Source organism: Amblyomma maculatum, chromosome 4 (assembly GCF_055883805.1).
Source record: "Amblyomma maculatum isolate TAMU_Amacu chromosome 4, ASM5588380v1, whole genome shotgun sequence".
NCBI classification, from domain to species: Eukaryota; Metazoa; Arthropoda; class Arachnida; order Ixodida; family Ixodidae; genus Amblyomma; species Amblyomma maculatum.
The window spans coordinates 84,009,243-84,029,814 of NC_139347.1; the positions used below are offsets into that span (position 1 = coordinate 84,009,243).

At 46.7% G+C, this 20,572-nt stretch overlaps 1 protein-coding gene across 1 annotated transcript in view; it reads right to left on the reverse strand.

The window, feature by feature from the left end:
* Positions 1-3,142: 3,142 nt before the first annotated feature.
* The window catches only part of LOC146191546 (cholecystokinin receptor type A-like), a 41,537-nt gene continuing 24,107 nt past the window's right edge, over positions 3,143-20,572 (reverse strand). The window contains exons 4-5 of the mRNA XM_084599968.1: positions 4,691-4,888; positions 3,143-3,579 (exon numbers count right to left, since the gene is read on the reverse strand). Of these exons, the coding sequence (XP_084456094.1) occupies positions 3,143-3,579; positions 4,691-4,888 (635 nt within the window). The remainder of the gene's footprint in view (positions 3,580-4,690; positions 4,889-20,572) is intronic.

Sequence of the window (20,572 nt, forward strand, 5' to 3'; positions counted from 1 at the left end):
GGAGCATGAATGCTGGGTGGCATACTCAGCGAGTTACAATTAAACAGCCGAAATGTATGATTAAAGGCTACATTTTCTTTGTATTTTTGCCTTAGAGAACAGAACGCACAAAAAAATTCAGCCAAATATTATCGTCACGATGTTTGAAATCAATCATATATCAAGGTTTATTGGTTTTTGTATAATTACAACATGTATACAGGCGAGGGTCCTAATGTGAAATGACTTTACAATGACTGTGGATATATTATACAGTATTACGAAATAATAAGAGGAAAATAAGGGAACTGATTACAACATATACAAAGCAAAATGTGAGCAGCACCACTCAGATTTGCAAACCTCACTACGACAATAGCATTAAAAATATGTACCATGAACTGTAAATTCAACAATAACAATACCTTAAGCTTATCTTTGAAAACATGTAAAGATGAGACGTTTTGAATGAAAGCAGGCATTAATTGCATTCCAAGAAATGTTCGCAAAATACCCAAATCTTCCACAGTTGGTACTGGCTTCTGGAAGTAGAAAATAGTACGTAGCTGAAAATGTTAGTGCAGCTTTAGTTGGTGAAGATGATGGCATTGACATATTGGAAACGTATGGTGCGATTTATTTAAAGCATGATCTGACAGTGTTACCAAAGAAAGGTTGTGGAGTGATAAGACATGTGCGATCATATAGCATGGGACCAGCTTATAGAAATAGCTGCGTGTGACAATGAGAATGGCCTGATTTCGAAAATGTTGTATGGATGGTCAGTTAAAATACTAAGTACTTACGTAAGCAACAATGGAAAGGGTAATGTGACTACTCCAAGGGTAAGAATGTGCTTCAGGGAAAATATGGACAAGGTTTATTAAGTGTATAAATTTACTTTGTGTTAAAACTTTAATCAAGAACAACACCGAGGGAACTGGCATGATCTGATGCTGGAATAATACTAGTTTTATCCTTAAGATAGCATGCCTGCGAGAACCTCTGTGAGTCCTCGTTCTGTCTGTCTTTCAAACTTTATACTGACAGTGAGCAAGAATAAGGGAGAAAAATGCAGCAGCTTCAAAGATGGCTGAAATTTTTGACCCTGATTTTATTCATAGGAGAACACTGACAACCTATCTGGAAGACGTTATAACGAATTCTGCTAGGCATAAACTTTTGTCCAAACGTTAGCTATTGGATAGAAGTTCTAGACCTATGTTTGTTCATTTGTTTTGTGTTTCAGACATCCCAAATTTTGTCTTCTTTATATTATCCGAAAAGAAGCTATGCGCATTAGTCGCTTGCGCGGACGAAAAGGCGACTTTGCACTAGCACCTGTTTTGTGCTTTATGTAGGAAGGCGCAATTCAAGTCTTGAAATGATGTTTGGCTTGTGCATGGAGAGAACCTCTGGCAGTTCATAATTTTTCAGGGGCTGGCTCTAAAAAAACACGATAATATCGCTGATCAAAATAGATGAATTGATGCAGTGGTGTCTGCTGCCGTCACTAACATCGTATTTCACATTTTACTCGCTATAAACATATCTCTAAAATAATCCCCTTATATTAAAACCCCTTAGATTAAAACCCCGGTTGCAGTCGCGTAATCAATATACTCAAATCGCTTCCCAGGTTATTAATGTCAGTCGCTGCTCAGAATATGGAAATTAATGTCAAACGTCTTCCTTTTCTTCCTGTCGCTCGCCTCTTTGATTTCCTTTCTCTGTTTCTCACTATCCCCTTCTTTCTGCCATTCCAGGTCAGGTGCTTTTGGTGATTTCGGGCTGGCAAACATATTTTGACTTAACTTCTTTATTGTTTTCTCAATAAGTAACCACAACCACCACCAATATTAGACGTCTGAAAAAACGAGCACGAGTAAGAAGGGATGAAAACGAGCAAATAAATAAATAAATAAATAAATAAATAAATAAATAAATAAATAAATAAATAAATAAATAAATAAATAAATAAATAAATAAATAAATAAATAAATAAATAAATAAATAAATAAATAAATAAATAAATAAATAAATAAATAAATAAATAAATAGGTTGAATTCGGACTGTAATACACGTAACACATACGGGATCAAGAAGTTTGACAGAGAACCACATATTGCTTTTGGTCATAATGCTTGATGCATCAAAGTGGCATGCGAACTTCTTCCTGTGAACTTAGTCGTCGTTGCCTTCCAGTGAACAGCCTCTCAGTTCACTGGACAGGATGACACTAAAGTTACCAGTCGTTCTTCGAACGTTAACACCGGAAGGCGTGGAATGGCTACAGACAGTCTGACTCTGTGAAACACACTCACAATTACTAGATTCATCATGCACCTTCGATAACAGAAGGTAAAAAAATAAGATGATATATATTTAACCTTTGTTGGTTACCGGTAGACTGGTTGTGCGCATATGGTTGAGTGATTGGGGCGTTTCTTGAGGAGGCAAACGACGAATTCGCACAACATTTTGCTGATATTTACACTCCTAGACGTCCTCATTCATTTTGTCTTGGATGCTGAGCACAGAGACACGGAAGAATCGCACATGACTAGACAGCATTCGCGAGAACAGCTCACGAAAAATGGCACAGCGACTAAACAGCAGTAGGCAAAACGAGAATGGGGACAAAGCAGCGCAGCGTATTGCGGTGCGCTGTTTTGAACTGCGCTGCACCGTTGTGTATCCGTACTGCTTTTCCCATGTGCTCATCGGTAGTTAAGCTGTTTTGTCGTGGCGCTATTTCGCCGCTTGCGTCACTGAGCACACCACATGCAAAAAGGTGACAAAACAACACTTCGAGCACATGTCAATTTTGAACAAGAGCGTTTAACATCGTAATGACACAAGGGACCCTAAGCTGCAAGTACAGACCAGCCACTGAGTCCTTTTCAACTCCAATAACTAACCCCCTCTGACAGCACCTCAGTTGTACACAATGGCTTAAGCTTAGGGCGCTTGCAAAGTTACGTGTCTAGCTATAGCCCATTCGGCGGTGTCTTGCGGCGGAGTTGCACTTACTGGGTCAAATCACTTGTCTTTGACCCTTAATCACGGGTCAAAGACAACACATTTCATTCGATTGTTTTTCACTTCCTTAGACGGGCAGTCCCTGGTGCCTTCGACCAGACAGTGGAGAAGGGTCCGCAACTACGTTGCGTCGTTTCCGAGCACGTACACAAAGCCCTGTTTGTTCGAGCTTCGGCTCGAACCAAAACTTCCGTTGCGCGTCGAGCAGCTGCGACCGAACAGCGCCAGGAAGCTGACGCGGAACGTCCTGTTCATGAAGCAGTAGGTGATGGGATTGCAGCAGCTGGAGGCGTAGGCCAGCAGCTGCAGGAAGCAGATGCCCCGGTAGCCCAGTCCGAAGTAGACGGCCTCCGGCCGGAACAGGGACACCGTGTTGAGCACGTACAGGGGCGTCCAGCACACGAAGAACTCGACCACCACCACGAACAGCATGCGGATGATGCGCTGCTTGGTGGCCAGTGACCGGTCGGGATCCCGCTGGTGCCACCGGATAGTGGAGGTAGGCCGGAGCCGCTGTGACGACATCCGGGCGGGGTGCACGGCTGCGAACGCTGAACCTGCACCCGTTGGAAGATGCATTAGATTTGAAAATTGTTGCAAATGAACCACGCAAAGCCCCCTTTTAGTTCTTGGGGCTCCACCTGGAGATCTTTGGTGCTCTTACAGAGCTAACGTAGGCTGAACGTTTTCGACACACATTTCGGGAGTGCTGGCTCGCATCACCATGAAAAAAAAGCCCGAAACATCCATACCACCACTCTATCCAAAAGTTATGGGAAAGGGAAATGTGCGCATATGTCTCAGTTTATATAAAGTATTTTAAAGTATTCATAAAGTATATTTTAGTATAAATATATAAAGTATTTGATATCTCTCGAATACAGCTCGCATACAGGGTGATGGGGGAGGACTGATGGAAACAATGTTAGCGCGCCTGTCTGCGCTTAGAAGATATTTTTCCACTCACTCACTCACTCACTCACTCACTCACTCACTCACTCACTCACTCACTCACTCACTCACTCACTCACTCACTCACTCACTCACTCACTCACTCACTCACTCACTCACTCACTCACTCACTCACTCACTCACTCACTCACTCACTCACTCACTCACTCACTCACTCACTCACTCACTCACTCACTCACTCACTCACTCACTCACTCACTCACTCACTCACTCACTCACTCACTCACTCACTCTGCAACAAAACTATGAAAACAGCTAAGAGTAGTCATCAGAGAAGAATTCTTTTTTTGCGTGCAAATGGGGCCCGAAGAAGTATCCCACGAAAACAAAGCATATGAGTGCACACAGTTCCCAGTAAAGACCTACGGACAAAGCAAAAACACGAATAAACGCACATAGAAACTCATTTATATACTTACACATACGTACTACGTATTCACGCATTCACTCAGTCATGGGAGCATACCGCAGGGTGTAGGAAGACAAGGCAGATTAGTAACGTACTCGAGGCTAACGCTAAGACGGGGTACTCTGCACCAGTTCCCAAAGTAGCTGACTGTGGATCGCGCAAAGTATCAAACTTAGAAAATATAGCGCAATCTTGCTAGGAACAACTCGCACTTAATGAAACATCTACATGTTATCGTGTCATTGCTTGGAGTGTCTGCAAAAACGTTAAGTAAGGGTGTCGCATACCGTTGGCGGTGACGGTCATGGGCGAACCGGCTGCGTCGCTGTGCTGTTGTTGCATGGCCGAGCGCAGAGTGGCGGCGATCCGCGCATATGTGACCACCATGATGAGCAGGGGCAGTACCAGCAGGAGCACGTCCAAGAAAAGCGTGAAGAGGCGTTCGTACAGCGGGTCACCCCAGTCCTCGCGGCACTTCATCTTGGCTGCACGGCATGGAGGAAGAATATTTGATCCCCTGTGACTTACTCGTAGGTATCTTCATAAACAGAATGCTTTAGAAAGGTATAGCGTTCAATATTTGCTGGGACCATCTTGGCAGCACGAATACTAAAAAAATGACTGTGAGAATGACTGAGGTATGGGGGTGGTGGTGGTAAAAACGTTTACTGCCTCTGAAAAGAAGGAGTTACATTGAGGTTGCTGTGGTGTCAGGCTTAGTACTGTTCCCCTCACAGTCACTAGGTGGAGTCCAATACGGGACTCCAATGGGTTCCGCTGCCGCCATTGCTCGTTTGACCATCGCCTCGGGATTTCAGGTCGGAGCAGACGAGTAGGGTCGCCTTCAAGTACTTCCGGGTGGGGTTTAGGTAAGGTGTAAGGTGTAAGGGCAGGTTTGGAGGGGCACGCCCGCACGGTCTGAAATAGGTCCAAGGACTTTTTGCTCCACTGCGGGCACTCCACGGAGAAAGCAGTGTCAAAGTGTTTCTGCGCATGGTGTTCGTGAGAAGGAAGAGAAACCTTTACATGAGTGAGGGTAAGTGTTAATGTGTCTTTCTTGATATAGTTTGGTTATTTGCCGTGCTCTGTGTGCTTATGGTGAGTTCGTGGTGAGCCAACTGTGAGAGACAGGAGTATGATATAGAACAGCCGATTATAGACATTCGTTGCAATGCAGAAATTGTGCGCAGTGGTGGCTGTATATCGAGGTCAGGCGGGGCAGTAAAGTGATTTGCGTTATAACCTTCAGAAGGAGTAATTGATAAAATGTAAAGCACATAAAATGGTTCATACCTTTCAAGTTCATTTGCATTCAGTGATATTAATAATGTTCATTTTATTTGCGTCGATTATTTTTCTGTAGTTAACCCACAGTTCAAAAATACGCTACCCATAATTGAGATCTTCGCTGAAAAAGTGTGCTGCGGCCTCGAAAAGAATTTTGTTTTCCGCAAATATTGATGCTTATAGCGCTATTTTCACTTTGCAGCATAAATACGGTACTAATGAACTGACGCAAGCGCACAAGCTGACAAATCGTTAGTAAGAAATCGTGGTGGTTTTCATCGACCGAAGGTACGCGCCACGTGCATACGCATTTACAATGAGAACACAAAAGAGAAAAATTTATTATAAGTATTACAGTAGAAAATTACAGAACCAAGACAAAACAGCATGGAACGGTCGAAACAAAAGCAGATAGCCCAAGCTTATTATTACGACATTATCTGCATTTTAAGTTTATCATCAGACAGTGACAACGACACAAAGCTTACACACTTCTGAGCCCTGGCTGACCTAATCGACAAAGCTTCGATGACACCGCGCTGTTTCGATATTTTTTTGCATACGTAATAAAAAATGGATACAATCTTTTCAACCATGAGATTGCGCCACCAAATTGCCTAGGTGATCACTTATCCAACACTTGTAGTTGTGCTTCCTCAACCGTTTGTTTAAACTTATTCCTGTTTGAACTATACGTATATTGAATACCGAAAGCTTACCGCCACACTCGTCTAAGCGCTTACATGGCTTTTTCGCTAAGCATTCGTGCGAAGAACAGTGCATCCATGCGTGGACTAAATATGTCTGAGACTGCAAGTAAATAACATTCCGTGGGACGAAAGTTTTAGTTTTGCTGCACGAGCCAAGGTTTAGGTGTTGAAATACAGGGCTAGACGACGACCTGGCACTCTTCATTTTGCGCAAGAGGTCAGCGGTAGCGAACATTTCTTGGGGAATCGGTACGCCCACCATCTGTTGCGCCAGAAGAGAACTGACCATTCATACCTGTAGTCGCCCATACATATGCATGTAGCGAGCCTTGCGCTGACGCAAGTGAGTCACGTCGCCCACGCTGGAAATTGCGACCAGCCCAAGCTTCTTATACCGAATACGAAAAGACGTCAGCTGCCGCTGAAGTGCGAGCCCGGTGGTGTATAACAGACTGCCGCGGGAACGGGAAGCCCTGTTCCGATATCCCTTGTACCCTACGTATACAAATTGTTCGAGGCGGAACAGACGTAATAGCCCTGACGTACCATTCTCTGAGCCGCCTTTCATTGAATGCAGCGCACTTCGACGAATATGTTACGTCCTGTTCTCTATGCAAGCAATCTCAATCCTGCTGGGATGCCGTAAATATACTGCAACTTGTAAATCCTGCAGAGCCTTTATGCGAAACAGGCTTCAAGCTAGAGAGCCAAGACTAGAGGGAATCTGTTGTCATCAGGCGCTCTGCTTGAGCCAGTGCTGAGATCCCAGGTTACAATGCCCTCCTGTTGTGGCTCTCTGTACCCTTTTAGTAGGTTGTGACGCAGGGAGGCATTCAAGTGGGGCGGCAGACATGGAGGCATTATCGGTCTTCCAGGCGCTGTCTTCACAAACATGCGCGCCGAGTGAAGTAAATTTTAATATTGTAAGCAAACACATTGAATTTGTTTTTAAAGATTAATCCCTGTTAGTAATGACATCAACTGTAGGTTTTTATTTTCTCGCGTTCTCTTTTTAACTCGTCGTTTTTGACGTGACTCAACATGTAAAATGTCTAATTACAGCATGCACAAACGACACTCAATTTTTTTATTGATACAAACTGCTGCTGTGGGTTGCGGTAGACGTTCAAAGTTTTTTGCATCTATGAATGTGGCCATTGTGTCTTAGAGCTGAAAATCTTGAAGTGCCGTTTTCCTGCTCTGAAGTGCCGTTTTTATGAGCAAGTTAATTCTTTTATTAACTGTGCATATGAAAGGAGAACGCTGATTTGAGCACTGAAGCGTTGCTAGTGCAGATATCAAATGGCGGTTATTCTTTCGATGGTAGAACGAACGGGAATGCTGACAGTTGGCACAGTGAGGGGTGAATCGCTGGCATGGCTGTTCGATAAAGATGGATAAAGAACTGAAGGCTGAAGGAAAAGGAAGCTTTTACGAGAGGAGTTAGTGAAACTGCATGACGTCCATGTCCTTGTCTGCTGGCAAGTAACGGCATTGCCAGCGCGGCTTCAACCATCATGCCGCGGATGAAGCTTGTACGGCTCAAAAGTGGCACTTCACGTCGACATTGAAAACTTTAAAGGCACCGTTGAATACAATAAGGTCATGGCGACCGTCGTCAAGCGAGATTTTTTTTTTTTATTGTCCCTACATCCCCTGCGCACAAGAACGATCGGGGAAATGGTAGCATCCGGTCATCTTGCATTTATTTCTTGACAACAATTAATTAGAACACACATGATGTGCAAATAGCAACTGCTGAAAAATGGGCATTGAATGTGCTCGTATTTCAAGCGGATACTGCATATAGTTTAGTTCCCTGCTAGAAAGCGTCTCTGAAGAAGAAAAGCTGACCGTTCAAAGAAATCTTATCTTACAGCTGGTCCCAAAAATTCATCATAAAATTGGGCAGCTGCCGGCAAATTAGTGCACGAAGTCGCAACATAGCGCATTTCACGAAGCAAGGAGTAATGAGAGGCCGCTGATAAAGTTCTATCTCGCATGTGCCGTAGCGTTTCACAGTGCAAGCATTATGAGTACCCTATACACGCCTACTCATTTTCACTCACTTTACGGCTTCAGTCCCTGCCAGCATCTCATTCAGTGAATACTTCTAGCAAGACGCAATGGTTAAGCTGAAAGGGCGGGGGGAGAAAGAAATATAGTTCATATAACTAGAAAGAGAGCGAAGACACGAGGAAATAGTTTAACTAGATTGCAACTGTTGGTAATCACTCACTTTACGGCTTCAGTCCCTGCCAGCATCTCATTCAGTGAATACTTCTAGCAAGACGCAATGGTTAAGCTGAAAGGGCGGGGGGAGAAAGAAATATAGTTCATACAACTAGAAAGAGAGCGAAGACACGAGGAAATAGTTTAAATAGATTGCAACTGTTGGTAATCACTCACTTTACGGCTTCAGTCCCTGCCAGCATCTCATTCAGTGAATACTTCTAGCAAGACGCAATGGTTAAGCTGAAAGGGCGGGGGGAGAAAGAAATATAGTTCATATAACTAGAAAGAGAGCGAAGACACGAGGAAATAGTTTAACTAGAGTGCAACTGTTGGTAATCACTCACTTTACGGCTTCAGTCCCTGCCAGCATCTCATTCAGTGAATACTTCTAGCAAGACGCAATGGTTAAGCTGAAAGGGCGGGGGGAGAAATAAATATAGTTCATATAACTAGAAAGAGAGCGAAGACACGAGGAAATAGTTTAACTAGAGTGCAACTTTTGGTAATCACTCACTTTACGGCTTCAGTCCCTGCCAGCATCTCATTCAGTGAATACTTCTAGCAAGACGCAATGGTTAAGCTGAAAGGGCGGGGGGAGAAAGAAATATAGTTCATATAACTAGAAAGAGAGCGAAAACACGAGGAAATAGTTTAACTAGATTGCAACTGTTGGTAATTGCGAAAACAATCTTGCCCCTAGTCGCAAGTTTCGAAATTTCGTGCATCAGCGGCACAGTGAAATATTTCTTAAGAATTATTCCTAGCAGGAGGCACGGAGTCCGAAGTATGGAACTGTGACCTAAATCCTTCTCAGTTCAGCCTACCGCTTGCTGGTTTAGGCCTTATCCTGTGCCTGTTTTCCTAGTTTAGTTACTTCTTTAAACTAGTAGATCAGGAATGGCACACAGAAATGAACGGTAACCAATGAAAAACGAAACAAATGAAAACCACACTGCGATCTTGCGGAGGATTATGTGAAATATCCTGAGATAACTTATTATTTGTACGGCAACCGTGGGATTTTGTGAGATATTGTTATGCACGTGCTGATGGGAATGACCTAAGCCTCCGATGCGTGGCAAAAAGTTGCTTTTAAAATTATTTCTAGCGAATAATTAAACTTGCATTAGAGCTGATGGACTGCGTTTTTGCATAAAAATTACGACAGAACTGTGGAGCATTGTCAGATTCGTTTTATAAGCATAATGATAGAAATTATATAAAGTGAAAGGGGTGTTTACTGTCCTTTAACAGGGATAATAGCCCTCTCGAAGTTGCACAGAGAACCACACTAGAGCACAGCCAGTCTAGGCCTCCACAAGCGAGCTCGAGCAGCGCAGCGGCACTTCGCCGTTCTTCTCCTCGTCTTTGTGATATCCTCGCCTAGTTCATCCTCGTCTTCATAATATCTTCGCAGAGTTCACGGTGTAAGAATAATATACTAAGGTGTTGACACTCTCCTCCCGCCGCGCGCAAAAGCGCGGCCCGCTCGCGGTCAGAAAATGTTCGGGGGCGTGGCCAGGCGTGGCCATGGCAACCGGTCGCTAACTTGGAGGGCGCTGCAAAACGCGGGCCCACGCTAGCCCGGCGTGGCGCGGCGGCGCGGCACTTCGCACGTGGTTTTGCATATTTCAGTGTGCGGCTGCACTTCCATGCTGTTTTAAACGTGTTCTTTTATTTTGCTTAAACACCGTCTGTTTGCCTACCGTCAGCAGAGTAGCCCACAACGGTGAGTGTTGCGCAAAGTGATGCGCAATGGGAAGAAAGTGCTTCGTGCCGAACTGTAATTCGGGCTACCGGACTTATGTGGAGCGTGTGGAGTTGTTCAAAGCTCCGTCCAACAATGTTCGCTTGGAGAAGTGGCGCCGTGCAATTCCGATTTCAGGGCTCTGACAAGCACAAACAATGCCAAAGCGTCATCAGCCGACACTGTAGATGATGTGAAGCAGAAACTGGAGAACCTTATCTGCGTAGACGACTGGGAATGTGATGACGTCATCAGGCAAACGAAAGGGGCAGCAGAAACTGAAGTTGAAGACTGCATTGTCTTTTATTTAGCAGGATTCATAAGCAGCAAAATGAAAAAGATCACCAACTGTCCGACATGCAAATCAGCGTTAAGTTCAGAAACGAGCATTACTCCTGAGGCAGCACTGACAAATGCAAAGAACAGAGGAGGCCTTACGCTTCCAAATATGCACCTTTATAATTTACTGAAGCAAACTGAACGTTTGTTTGCAGCATATGCAGACACCCAGACCGTGTACTGGGACACAATTGATGGTGTTCGTGACACCTACACCATTACTTTTCCATGTGATGAGCACAAGGAAGAAACAGTGGCTCAGTTGCTTCTCTGTTATGTTAGCATGCGGATGAGGCAGCATTGCAGGCATTTTAACATGACCATGAAAAAGGAGGCTCAAGAAAAAAAGAAAATGGCTAAGCTTTGTTCCTCTTAGTCGCAATTTTTATTTATATGCTCCTATGTGCCACAGTTCTTGCGACTTTTCTTGGGTACATTAGATAAAAAACTGCTGCTATCGCCCAGTGACGCTGTGTATATTTTGAACATTTCGCCCAGTGACTGCATTTTTTGTTTGCACTGGGCATATGGTGTGTAATAAAGTTCTGTAAGTTTTCATTTCGTTTCTTTTAATTATGGGAGTACATGACAGTTTAATCTTGTGAAGTGGTGCTTCCCTTGTATTTTTTCACTCCATTGTTCGTTTTGAAAACGTACTTAAGTAGTGCCGAAAATTGGGCGAGTTGGTGTAGGTTCATAATGAAACACAAAAAAAAAAGAGAGAGAGCACCCGCCTCTCATTCGGGAGGTACCGGATTCGATCCCCGGTGCCGCCGGGTATCCACCGGTTTCCAATGGGTACAAGATTTCCCCCGGCCTGGTTGTCGGCTGTTCTGGGGTGAAATGCTTGGGAAAAGGGGCCAGGAATAAAAAATGTTGGTTCAAGAATAGAAAAGGGCCACATAACGGGCGTTTGCCGCGCAAGGCGGACTTTGTTGTCCGATGGCGGAACGGATCTCTGTCACAACGGCGCAACGGCCCAAGCATTTCACACCTAAGAGCCTAGCACCAGCCCAGGGCAAAGCTTGTACCCAATAAAAACCGGTGGGTACACGGCGGCAACGGGGATCGAACCTGGTGCCTCCCGAATGCGAGGCGGATGCTGTACCGGAAGGCCACCGCTTTTGTTTCTTCTTCGGCTTTTTTTTTTTTCATCAAGAACGCGTTCTTGGCTGAACGCTGAACCCTGCACACTTGGGTCCTTCAAAATACATTTAGCCTCCAGTAGAAACGAGCTTATTGAAAATTATGCCCGTTCTATGATAATTTGCATCAGAATAAAAATGCCGTTAAAGTTTTCGTGTTGGGTCCATGTTGTTGGGTCCATCCGACGCGCCCTTTCATCCCTGTGACACATTTCCCGCGTGAGAAAGTTTTTACTTAATACGCAGCCTCTTCACAACTTAAGTCGTAAAAAGCCGCTCTATACTAGTGCGCTGCGCCTTGAATATTGTCCCACTCAACGAAACGATGTTTGAACGGTCTTCATACAGAGTGAAGAAGCAACGATAAGCGTGAAGCAAAAAATTTTCTGTGCAATAATTTTCTTCCATTTTGAGCGGAAGGAAGGGAACACGAGGACCCCCATTTATATTTATTATGCATAAATGTGTGATTAAATTGTTGGAAACAAGAATTGAGCGCGGAAGAGAAACTTTAATGGGATTCAAGTGCTGCTCGACCGTGTTCATATCATTAACTGCTTTACAAAGATAATTTCCAACAAAGTTTTAAGACTGGCACACTGCTGATTTTAATTTCAAGCAACGAATTTCCTTAGCGTTTTGAATTCAAACTACGCCAGCAAAGCGAAAATCAAGCGTGGGCACCGGAATCACAAGGCGCCAGCCCCGCTCAACTGGGCCCGCTGGCATCCGCGCCATCTGTCAGCTTGCAGCCGAACTACAAGGCGCGCTCCGCCGCGGCCGAGAATTATCTGGACGCTCCCGCGGGCGCAGTTTCAAGACCTCAGTATTCTTGCACCGTAGCATAGTTCACTACAATTTCCCCCGGAGCGAAGAGGAGCCATCCTGGCGACTTAGGGTGAGGGCAAGAGGAGCGGATCGTAGTATGTTTTGAGGCGGCTCACGCGCACAGTTTCGCGGCCACGATGACGCATGTCCGAAGAGGGAGTGAGTGGCTCCACGATGTAATTCACAGGGAAGGTTTGGCGGACAATGCGGTAGGGGCCGTGGTATTCGGTTCGAAATTTTGATGACAATCCCGGTGGGGTGCTAGGAACCCAGAGCCAAACAAGGGATCCTGTAGGGAAAACGTGTGGCGTCTGATCTTTGTCGTGACGATACTTTTGGCGGCCTTGCGATTCCGATGTTAAACTGTGTGCTCTGCGAAAAGCTCAAGGCCTCATATTTTGCCCACGAACGTTATAGTAATCTCTATCGATGGTCTGTCTGTACATGCGCTGGTCGATACAGGTGCTGCAGTGTCTGTGATTCATGAGTGACTTTGCCGACGATTACGAAAAGTTACAACGCCATTTCATGGTTTGTCGCTTCGCACTGCCAGCGAAGAGAGGATTGCACCTTTAGCAGCATGTACAGCGCGTGTCGTCATTGAAGGTCTTTTAACAGGGATAATAGCCCTCTCCAAGTTGCACAGAGAACCACACAAGAGCACAGCCAGTCTAGGCCTCCACAGGCGAGCTCGAGCAGCGCAGCGGCACTTCGTCGTTCATCTCCTCGTCTTTGTGATATCCTCGCCTAGTTCATCCTCGTCTTCATAATATCTTCGCAGAGTTCACTACAATTGTTTTAACCAATACCAAAATTCATTTCCGAATTTCGTGCGGCACTGAAAACAAATAAAACTTCTAATTGAAGACCGATACAGTGCATTTGGAATAAAAGTTATGAGACAACTGTGGAATATGTTGAGATACTTTCATGAACATATTTATAGAAATGGTCTAAGTTTCCGATGCGTACCTACCAACATTTTGCTTCAGACTCTTGTGCTCAGTTCATAGTAATTAGTCATACTGCCATGGAAAACCAGTCTGGTGCATTAATAATGATTATGTAAAGAAGAGGTTCCGCTTAAGTGGGCAGATCACCGAGAAGGAGGAAGAGAAAATGATTTGGCGGACCAGCTGACTGCAAGTTAGGCCACCCCTGCTCCGGTCCTGCTCGCTACCAGTGCCCGATACCACTGCCTGGATCCCCGCTTAACACTTGGTGGAGGTGCGGTGTAGGGGAAGACAGCGTCGCGAGACGAAAAGGGAAGATGGGGTGAAGAGCACTGTACAGTCATGAAGAGAGGCACAGTTTATAGGCACAATAGCGGCAGATAAAGGCGGGATATCGGTAGCATCCGCAACGTGGCATTTGGCTTCCCCAAGAACGTTAACTGCGGCCGGTGCGGTGCTCAGCGGAGAAAGCTCTACCTGCGCACGAGCGCAATTAATTACGGCGCGATTGCGACACAAGAAGTCCCACCCTAAAAATAATGTCATGGGAGCAGTCACGGAGAACGATAAAACTGATAACATAGAGAACGTCCTGAATGGTGACTCGAGCCGTGCAGGTACCGAGGGGTTTGATGTGCTCAGCAGTGGCGGTGCGCAAAGAAATCCCAGAATACGGCAAAACAACTTTTCGTAACAAGCGGCACAGTCTAACGTTAATTGGTTTGGTTTGTGGGGTTTAACGTCCCAAAGCAACTCAGGCTATGAGAGACGCCGTAGTGGAGGACTCCGGAAATTTCGACCACCTGGGGTTCTTTAACGTGCACTGACATCGCACAGCACACGGGCGCCTTGCTTTTCGCCTCCATCGAAAAGCTGCCGCCGAAGCCGGGATTCGATCCCGCGTCCTTGGGAACAGTAGTCGAGCGCCGTAACCACTGCGCCACCCCGGCGGGGAGTCTAACGTTAATAACCGACACAGCAGCACCAGTATCTACAAGCGCAAGAGTACAAACATTTTCAATGGTAAGTTCGATTAAATTATTAGGTGACGAAGCAGGACTTTCACTAGTCGACGAAAGCGCAGTTCTTGCCTGCGGAACTGCGTCTAGTGGTTTTCCGGCATTGGCGAGGTAGAGCGACGACGCATCGGTGACGGCGAGCGATGACGCGGAGAGGTTGAGCGGTGGTCGTGTGAGAAGTGGTCAAAGTGAGACGAGGGTTGAGGTGGCGCACGGGGTGGGGACGGCGGCTGTGCGTAGGCAGCCGGGCTCTGATCGAAAGCGTACGGTGTCGGGCGACGACATTACTAACGATTCGTTCTATCCACTCACGTTGCAATGTGGCGAGTGTGTTGGGCATGCCGACCCTGTTCGATCAGAAAATTTTGTTACCGTCCCGCCGCTTCTCTCCGCCTGTGCCGACACATTCTCCGACAGCATAAGTGCCCTTAGCCCACCTCGTTCCTCGTCTCCTTCATCGCCTCTTGCTGCCTTTGACAAAGCCATTGACAGGGCTCTCGCTCCAGATCAACGCGCCAAGCTCTTCGACTTGCTGAACCGATTCCAAACTTCCTTTGACATCCAGCAGCCATCCTTGGGTCGGACATCAACTGTTGCCCACCACATCTATACTGGTACGCATGCCCCGTTACGCCAACGTCCTTATCATGTATCAGCCTCAGAGCGCCGCATTATTGATGAGCAAGTCGATGAGATGCTCAGTAGAAGTGTTATTCAGCCCTCCAGTAGCCCTTGGGCGCCCCCGGTCGTTTTAGTCAAGAAGAAAGACGGGTCTATTCGATTCTGTGCGGACTACCGCCGCCTTAATGCGATCACACGAAAGGACGTCTATCCGCTACCACGCATAAACGACGCGCTGGATACTTTGCATGGAGCAGAATTTTTCTCTTCAATGGATTTACGATCTGGCTACTGGCAAGTTCCAATGGCTGAAGACGATCGCTCCAAGACAGCTTTTGTCACCCCCGACGGGCTCTATGAGTTCAACGTCATGCCGTTTGGCCTGTGTAACGCGCCCGCCGCCTTTGAACGCATGATGGACAATATTCTCCGCGGTTTGAAGTGGCACACATGTCTCTGCTACTTGGATGACATCGTCGTATTTTCATCCGACTTCGCGACCCACCTAACTCGCCTTGGAACTGTCTTACAATGTCTTAGCGACGCTGGTCTGAAGCTCAATCTGAAAAATTGCCATTTCGCCGCTCGCCGACTTACTATTTTAGGGCATTCAGTGTCCAAGAATGGCATCCTTCCTGATCCATCTAAACTCCGCGCTGTCGCTGAGTTCCCGAAGCCAACATCTATCAAGCAACTACGCAGCTTCATAGGCTTATGCTCCTATTTTAGGCGTTTCATTCGTAACTTTGCGACCATCATTGCTCCTTGACGCGACTTCTCAGCGCCCACAAAGATCTTTCTGCGTGGTCGCCGGCTTGCGATACTGCTTTTACGAAATTGCGCAAGATACTTAGCTCACCCCCCTTATTGCGCCATTTCGATCCGGCTGCTCCTACCGAAGTGCACACCGATGCCAGCGACGCCGGCCTCGGCGCTGTTATTGCCCAACGAAAACCCAATGTTGATGAATACGTTGTGGCGTACGCAAGTCGAAGGCTGACCAAGGCCGAGACCAACTACTCGGTGACAGAAAAGGAATGCTTGGCAATAGACCTCCCCCTCGAGTAAACAACGTGACATCACGGAACGCACGTGCGCCGACTGCAGCGCTCTTCGATGCAGCGGCGATGGGCAAAATCGGTCGTTTTTCTCGGCCGCGGCCGTACTGAATGCAGCGGCGCGCGCTTGTGTCTCGATTATTTCTTACACCGTGGCCTCGACCAAGGCCCATTCCTTGTCTTGACTAGCCTCCAATGCGTTCCTGTGTATTCCAAACCGATGGACCTGTCCGAGTACGCGATGTTATTGCCTGAAATCGCTCGCCGGTGGTATGTAGAAAAGTTAGTAGTTGACGGGGGCCAATACCCCGACCCCTTCCTTTTGAAGGACTGGAAAAATGACCTCAAATTGTGGCCAAATGTTCGTTTTGACGACATATGCGTGTACCTTGTTCAGACGCCCGGCCGTAGCTACACCACGGCTAGCTTGGAGTCCTATCGCTTGTTGACGGCTTACGTTCTTGCAGCGGAAGGGCATGTGCGCCAAGTTTTCATTGCCGACGCTGGCTTAAAGTGCCGCTTTTTAAAAGCTAAAGTGGCGCCGTCGCAGAGGACCACCGACGAGCTATATGAAGCCTGGACGCTCTTGCACGAGGACAGGCAGCCCACTGCACATGCATGGCCGGGTAAGCTGTGTTCGGTGTGACGTTGAGCAATAGCGTTTTAGCAGGTTACTTCGATAGACAGGAATATGAATGCATGCGGCAGATTGGAAGTGCAGTACACGCAAATCGTCCCGCCAGAATATAACCTTCACGCGTGAAATCAGCCTGCGATACGCAGAGCATATAGGTTCTCGTATTTTTTGATCGTGTTATAAGGTTTTCGACGTCGCTGGTTCGATCCCGGCAGCGGTTGCAGCGGCGGCAACTTATCGATGGGGCCAAAGTTGAAAGCGTGCTCTTGTGTCTTGCAGTGGTCAGGCCTTGGGTGGTCAAAATGCTCCGGATCCGTGTTATGCGACGTGCCTCATAACCCATGTGCCGCCCGAGCACTTCAGACCCTATCTATCTAGCCTTTACGCTTGCGAGCCTAGCCTTTACACTTGTAAGTCGTACTATGCTACCAGTTTGCTACATTTAAAGTGTTTATTACCTTCTACCATCCCTGTGCACGCTAAACGTTTTCTAGAGGTTCTGGTACTTTAGTTGCTGCAATAGCTCGAATGGTAATCTACAAGTTTCGAAGTGTGCGCGCTCTTGTAATGCTTGACATTTAACAGTGATAAACATTTATCTTTTAGGTTAGCCACGCATGTAGCTTATTTACTCTTCAAAGTGGAAATGCTCGTTTCATCTGGACTCATTCAGTCCACTAGTTCACAGCTTTGTGAGTGGAACAACCAGTTCCGGAAAAGTCTACCTAACAATTTTTTATTCCCTCTAACTACTTAATCTTTATTACCTTAGTTTTAGCTTAAACTCTCTGACAACATACCTTACTAGTTGCTACTTACCACTGAGATGAGCTGCATATATATGAGGCCAACAGAGGTCGAGTTGAGCACCCTTTTTGAGGAAACATGAAAAAATGTTAACTAAGAAGGTAAATAATGAGGTACGGCTTGCCTTCTCAAAGCCCCTACTTCTATGGCTACAAAAAAACCTGCAGTCAAACAGTTTTATGTAAATCACCAGATAGTGTAATAAGCTAGTCCAGTGAATGATAAATTAGCTGAACTCTAGATCAAATCGGCATGGGCAAGTTCCGCAGATCCGGTCTGTGAGCTTCCATTTATCTCGGCGCAGTGCGTGCACGCACACTTTCAGGAAATTTTCGTCCCGTGGAAAACGAAAAAAAGCCTATACCAGAGCCTTTCTTGGCGCGGTTGTTGCATACCACTGCACAGAAGCTCGTAGGCATTACGATTCAGGGTCGATGCAAAGGTCCCAATGCCCGCAATGAAGATTATTGTTGTTCGCGCAGCGAATCTCTATGCGAGCGCATGCATTCAGGCGACTGTTTTGCCCATCGGCGTCTGCGGCGCAAACCGGAAACGTCGCCACCGTGACGTCACTCGAATCGCGTGACGTACCCGAGGAGAGGTCTATTGTTTGGGCGCTTCAGAAATTTCGACCGTACTTGTATGGGCGCCCATTTGATGTTACGGACCACCACGCTTTATGTTGGTTGTCTTCACTACCCCACAGGCCGTCTCGCCCGCTGGTCGCTTAGACTACAAAGTATGATATCCGAGTCATCTATCGTACAGGGCGTAAGCACTCCGACGCAGACGCTTTATCTCGCTCGCCAGTGTCGCCTGACGCTCCATTGTCCTCTGCCTCCAGCTCCGCCTTGGCTTCCTTGTCCATCGACGACATGCCATCAGAACAGCGCAAGGATCCGTGGCTTACATCGCTAATCGATCTTCTTACGAACTCGTCATTTTCACCGGCTCCTCGCGCCCTTCGTCGTCAAGCGCAGCATTTCGCCCTTCGTGACCGTCTTCTCTATCGACGCAACTATATGCCAGATGGCCGTAAGTGGTTGCTCGTAGTACCTCGCCACCTCCAAGTGATATCTGCGCATCTTACCATAACGATCCGCAGTGTGGGTGTATTTAAGACTTATGAACGGTTGCGACAGCGCTTTTACTGGCGCGGTATGTATACCTTCGCCTTTAAGTATGTGCGTTCGTGCATCGATTGCCAACGTCGCAAGCCGCCTCCTCTCCATCAGCCGGCTCTACTACAGCCCCTTCCGTGCCCATACCGACCATTCGATCGTGCTGGCATCGATTTGTATGGACTTCTGCTCTACACACCTGCAGGAAATCGTTGGATAATCGTGGCCGTCGATCACCTTACTCGCTATGCGGAGACAGCAGCACTTCAGGATGCCACGGGACCCCCTATCGCGTCCTTTCTTCTTCATCATTTCATTCTGCGGCACGGTGCCCCCCGAGAACTTCTAAGCGATCAAGGCAATTCTTTCCTATCCGAAGTTGTCGAAGCGCTCCTACGCGAATGTCAAACCATCCACCGGACAGCCAGCGCGTACCACCCTCAAACCAACGGACTGACAGAGCGTTTCAATCGCACACTAGGTGACATGATGTCCAAGTACATCGCCTCCGATCACTCTGATTGGGACAAGATTCTCCCATCTATAACCTAGGCCTACAACACCGCCGTTCAAGCAACTACCGGATTCTCGCCATTTTTTCTGCTGTACGGGCGTGAACCTTCGCCTCCACTCGACACCATCCTTCCCTACCGTCCTGATATCTCAGAGTATACATCGCTTTCAGCAGCTGCCAGGCACGCTGAAGAATGTCGCAAATTGGCTCGCTCACTCACTTCGGACGAGCAAGCCCAGAAACAAGCGCACAGCGACAGCAGCCACTCTGTCCACCAATTTTCTCCCGGTTCTTACGCGTGACTTTGGGCCCCATCGACACCACCCGATCCGACCAGCAAGTTTATTTCCAAGTAGCACGGACCCTACCTAGTGCTCCAACAGACCTCTTCCGTGAATTACCTAGTTGAACCGCTCGCCGCATCCACCGACCTTCGCCGCCGTGGGCGTGAGATTGTTCACGTCGACCGTTTGAAGCCTTACTACGATCTCGCATTCCTTTCGTCTCCTTGAGTCGACAGGATGGCTCCTCTTTTCTGCGGGGGCCAGATTGTAAAGAAGTGGTTCCGCTTAAGTGGGCAGATCACCGAGAAGGAGGAAGAGAAAGTGTTTTGGCGGACCAGCTGACTGCAAGTTAGGCCACCCCTGCTCCGGTCCTGCTCGCTACCAGTGCCCGATACCAGTGCCTGGATCCCTGCTTAACAATTAATAAAACTACAAGCCCGCCGAAAGATCTGTCGATATATTGATTGCTGGGAAACAACCTTAGGAAAAAATTAATACATAAATTAATGTAGAAAATATGTGAAGTAAAAAGAAAAACTACGTTAAATATTAATTGAAAAATTGTTTCGAAAGCTTGCCAGAAATTTCTGTGTATTCATAGAAAACATTTCGTAATGCAGACAAGAGAATTATTGGCAAAATAACCTCAACTTGTTAGTGGTCGAGTTTACTAAATATGAGTACACTGGATTTCCTCTGAATGCCATTAGCCAAACGTGCTTTAAATAAACAACTTGACCCCTCAGTTTTGTTTTCTTTTTCAGTTGAGGCCGTCTCAACAGCACCGAAACTATGAAACCAGCCAGAAAAATTTCCCATTAAAGTGGCTCGCAGATGAGCACTGCTCCTTCAGTGGAGTGATTC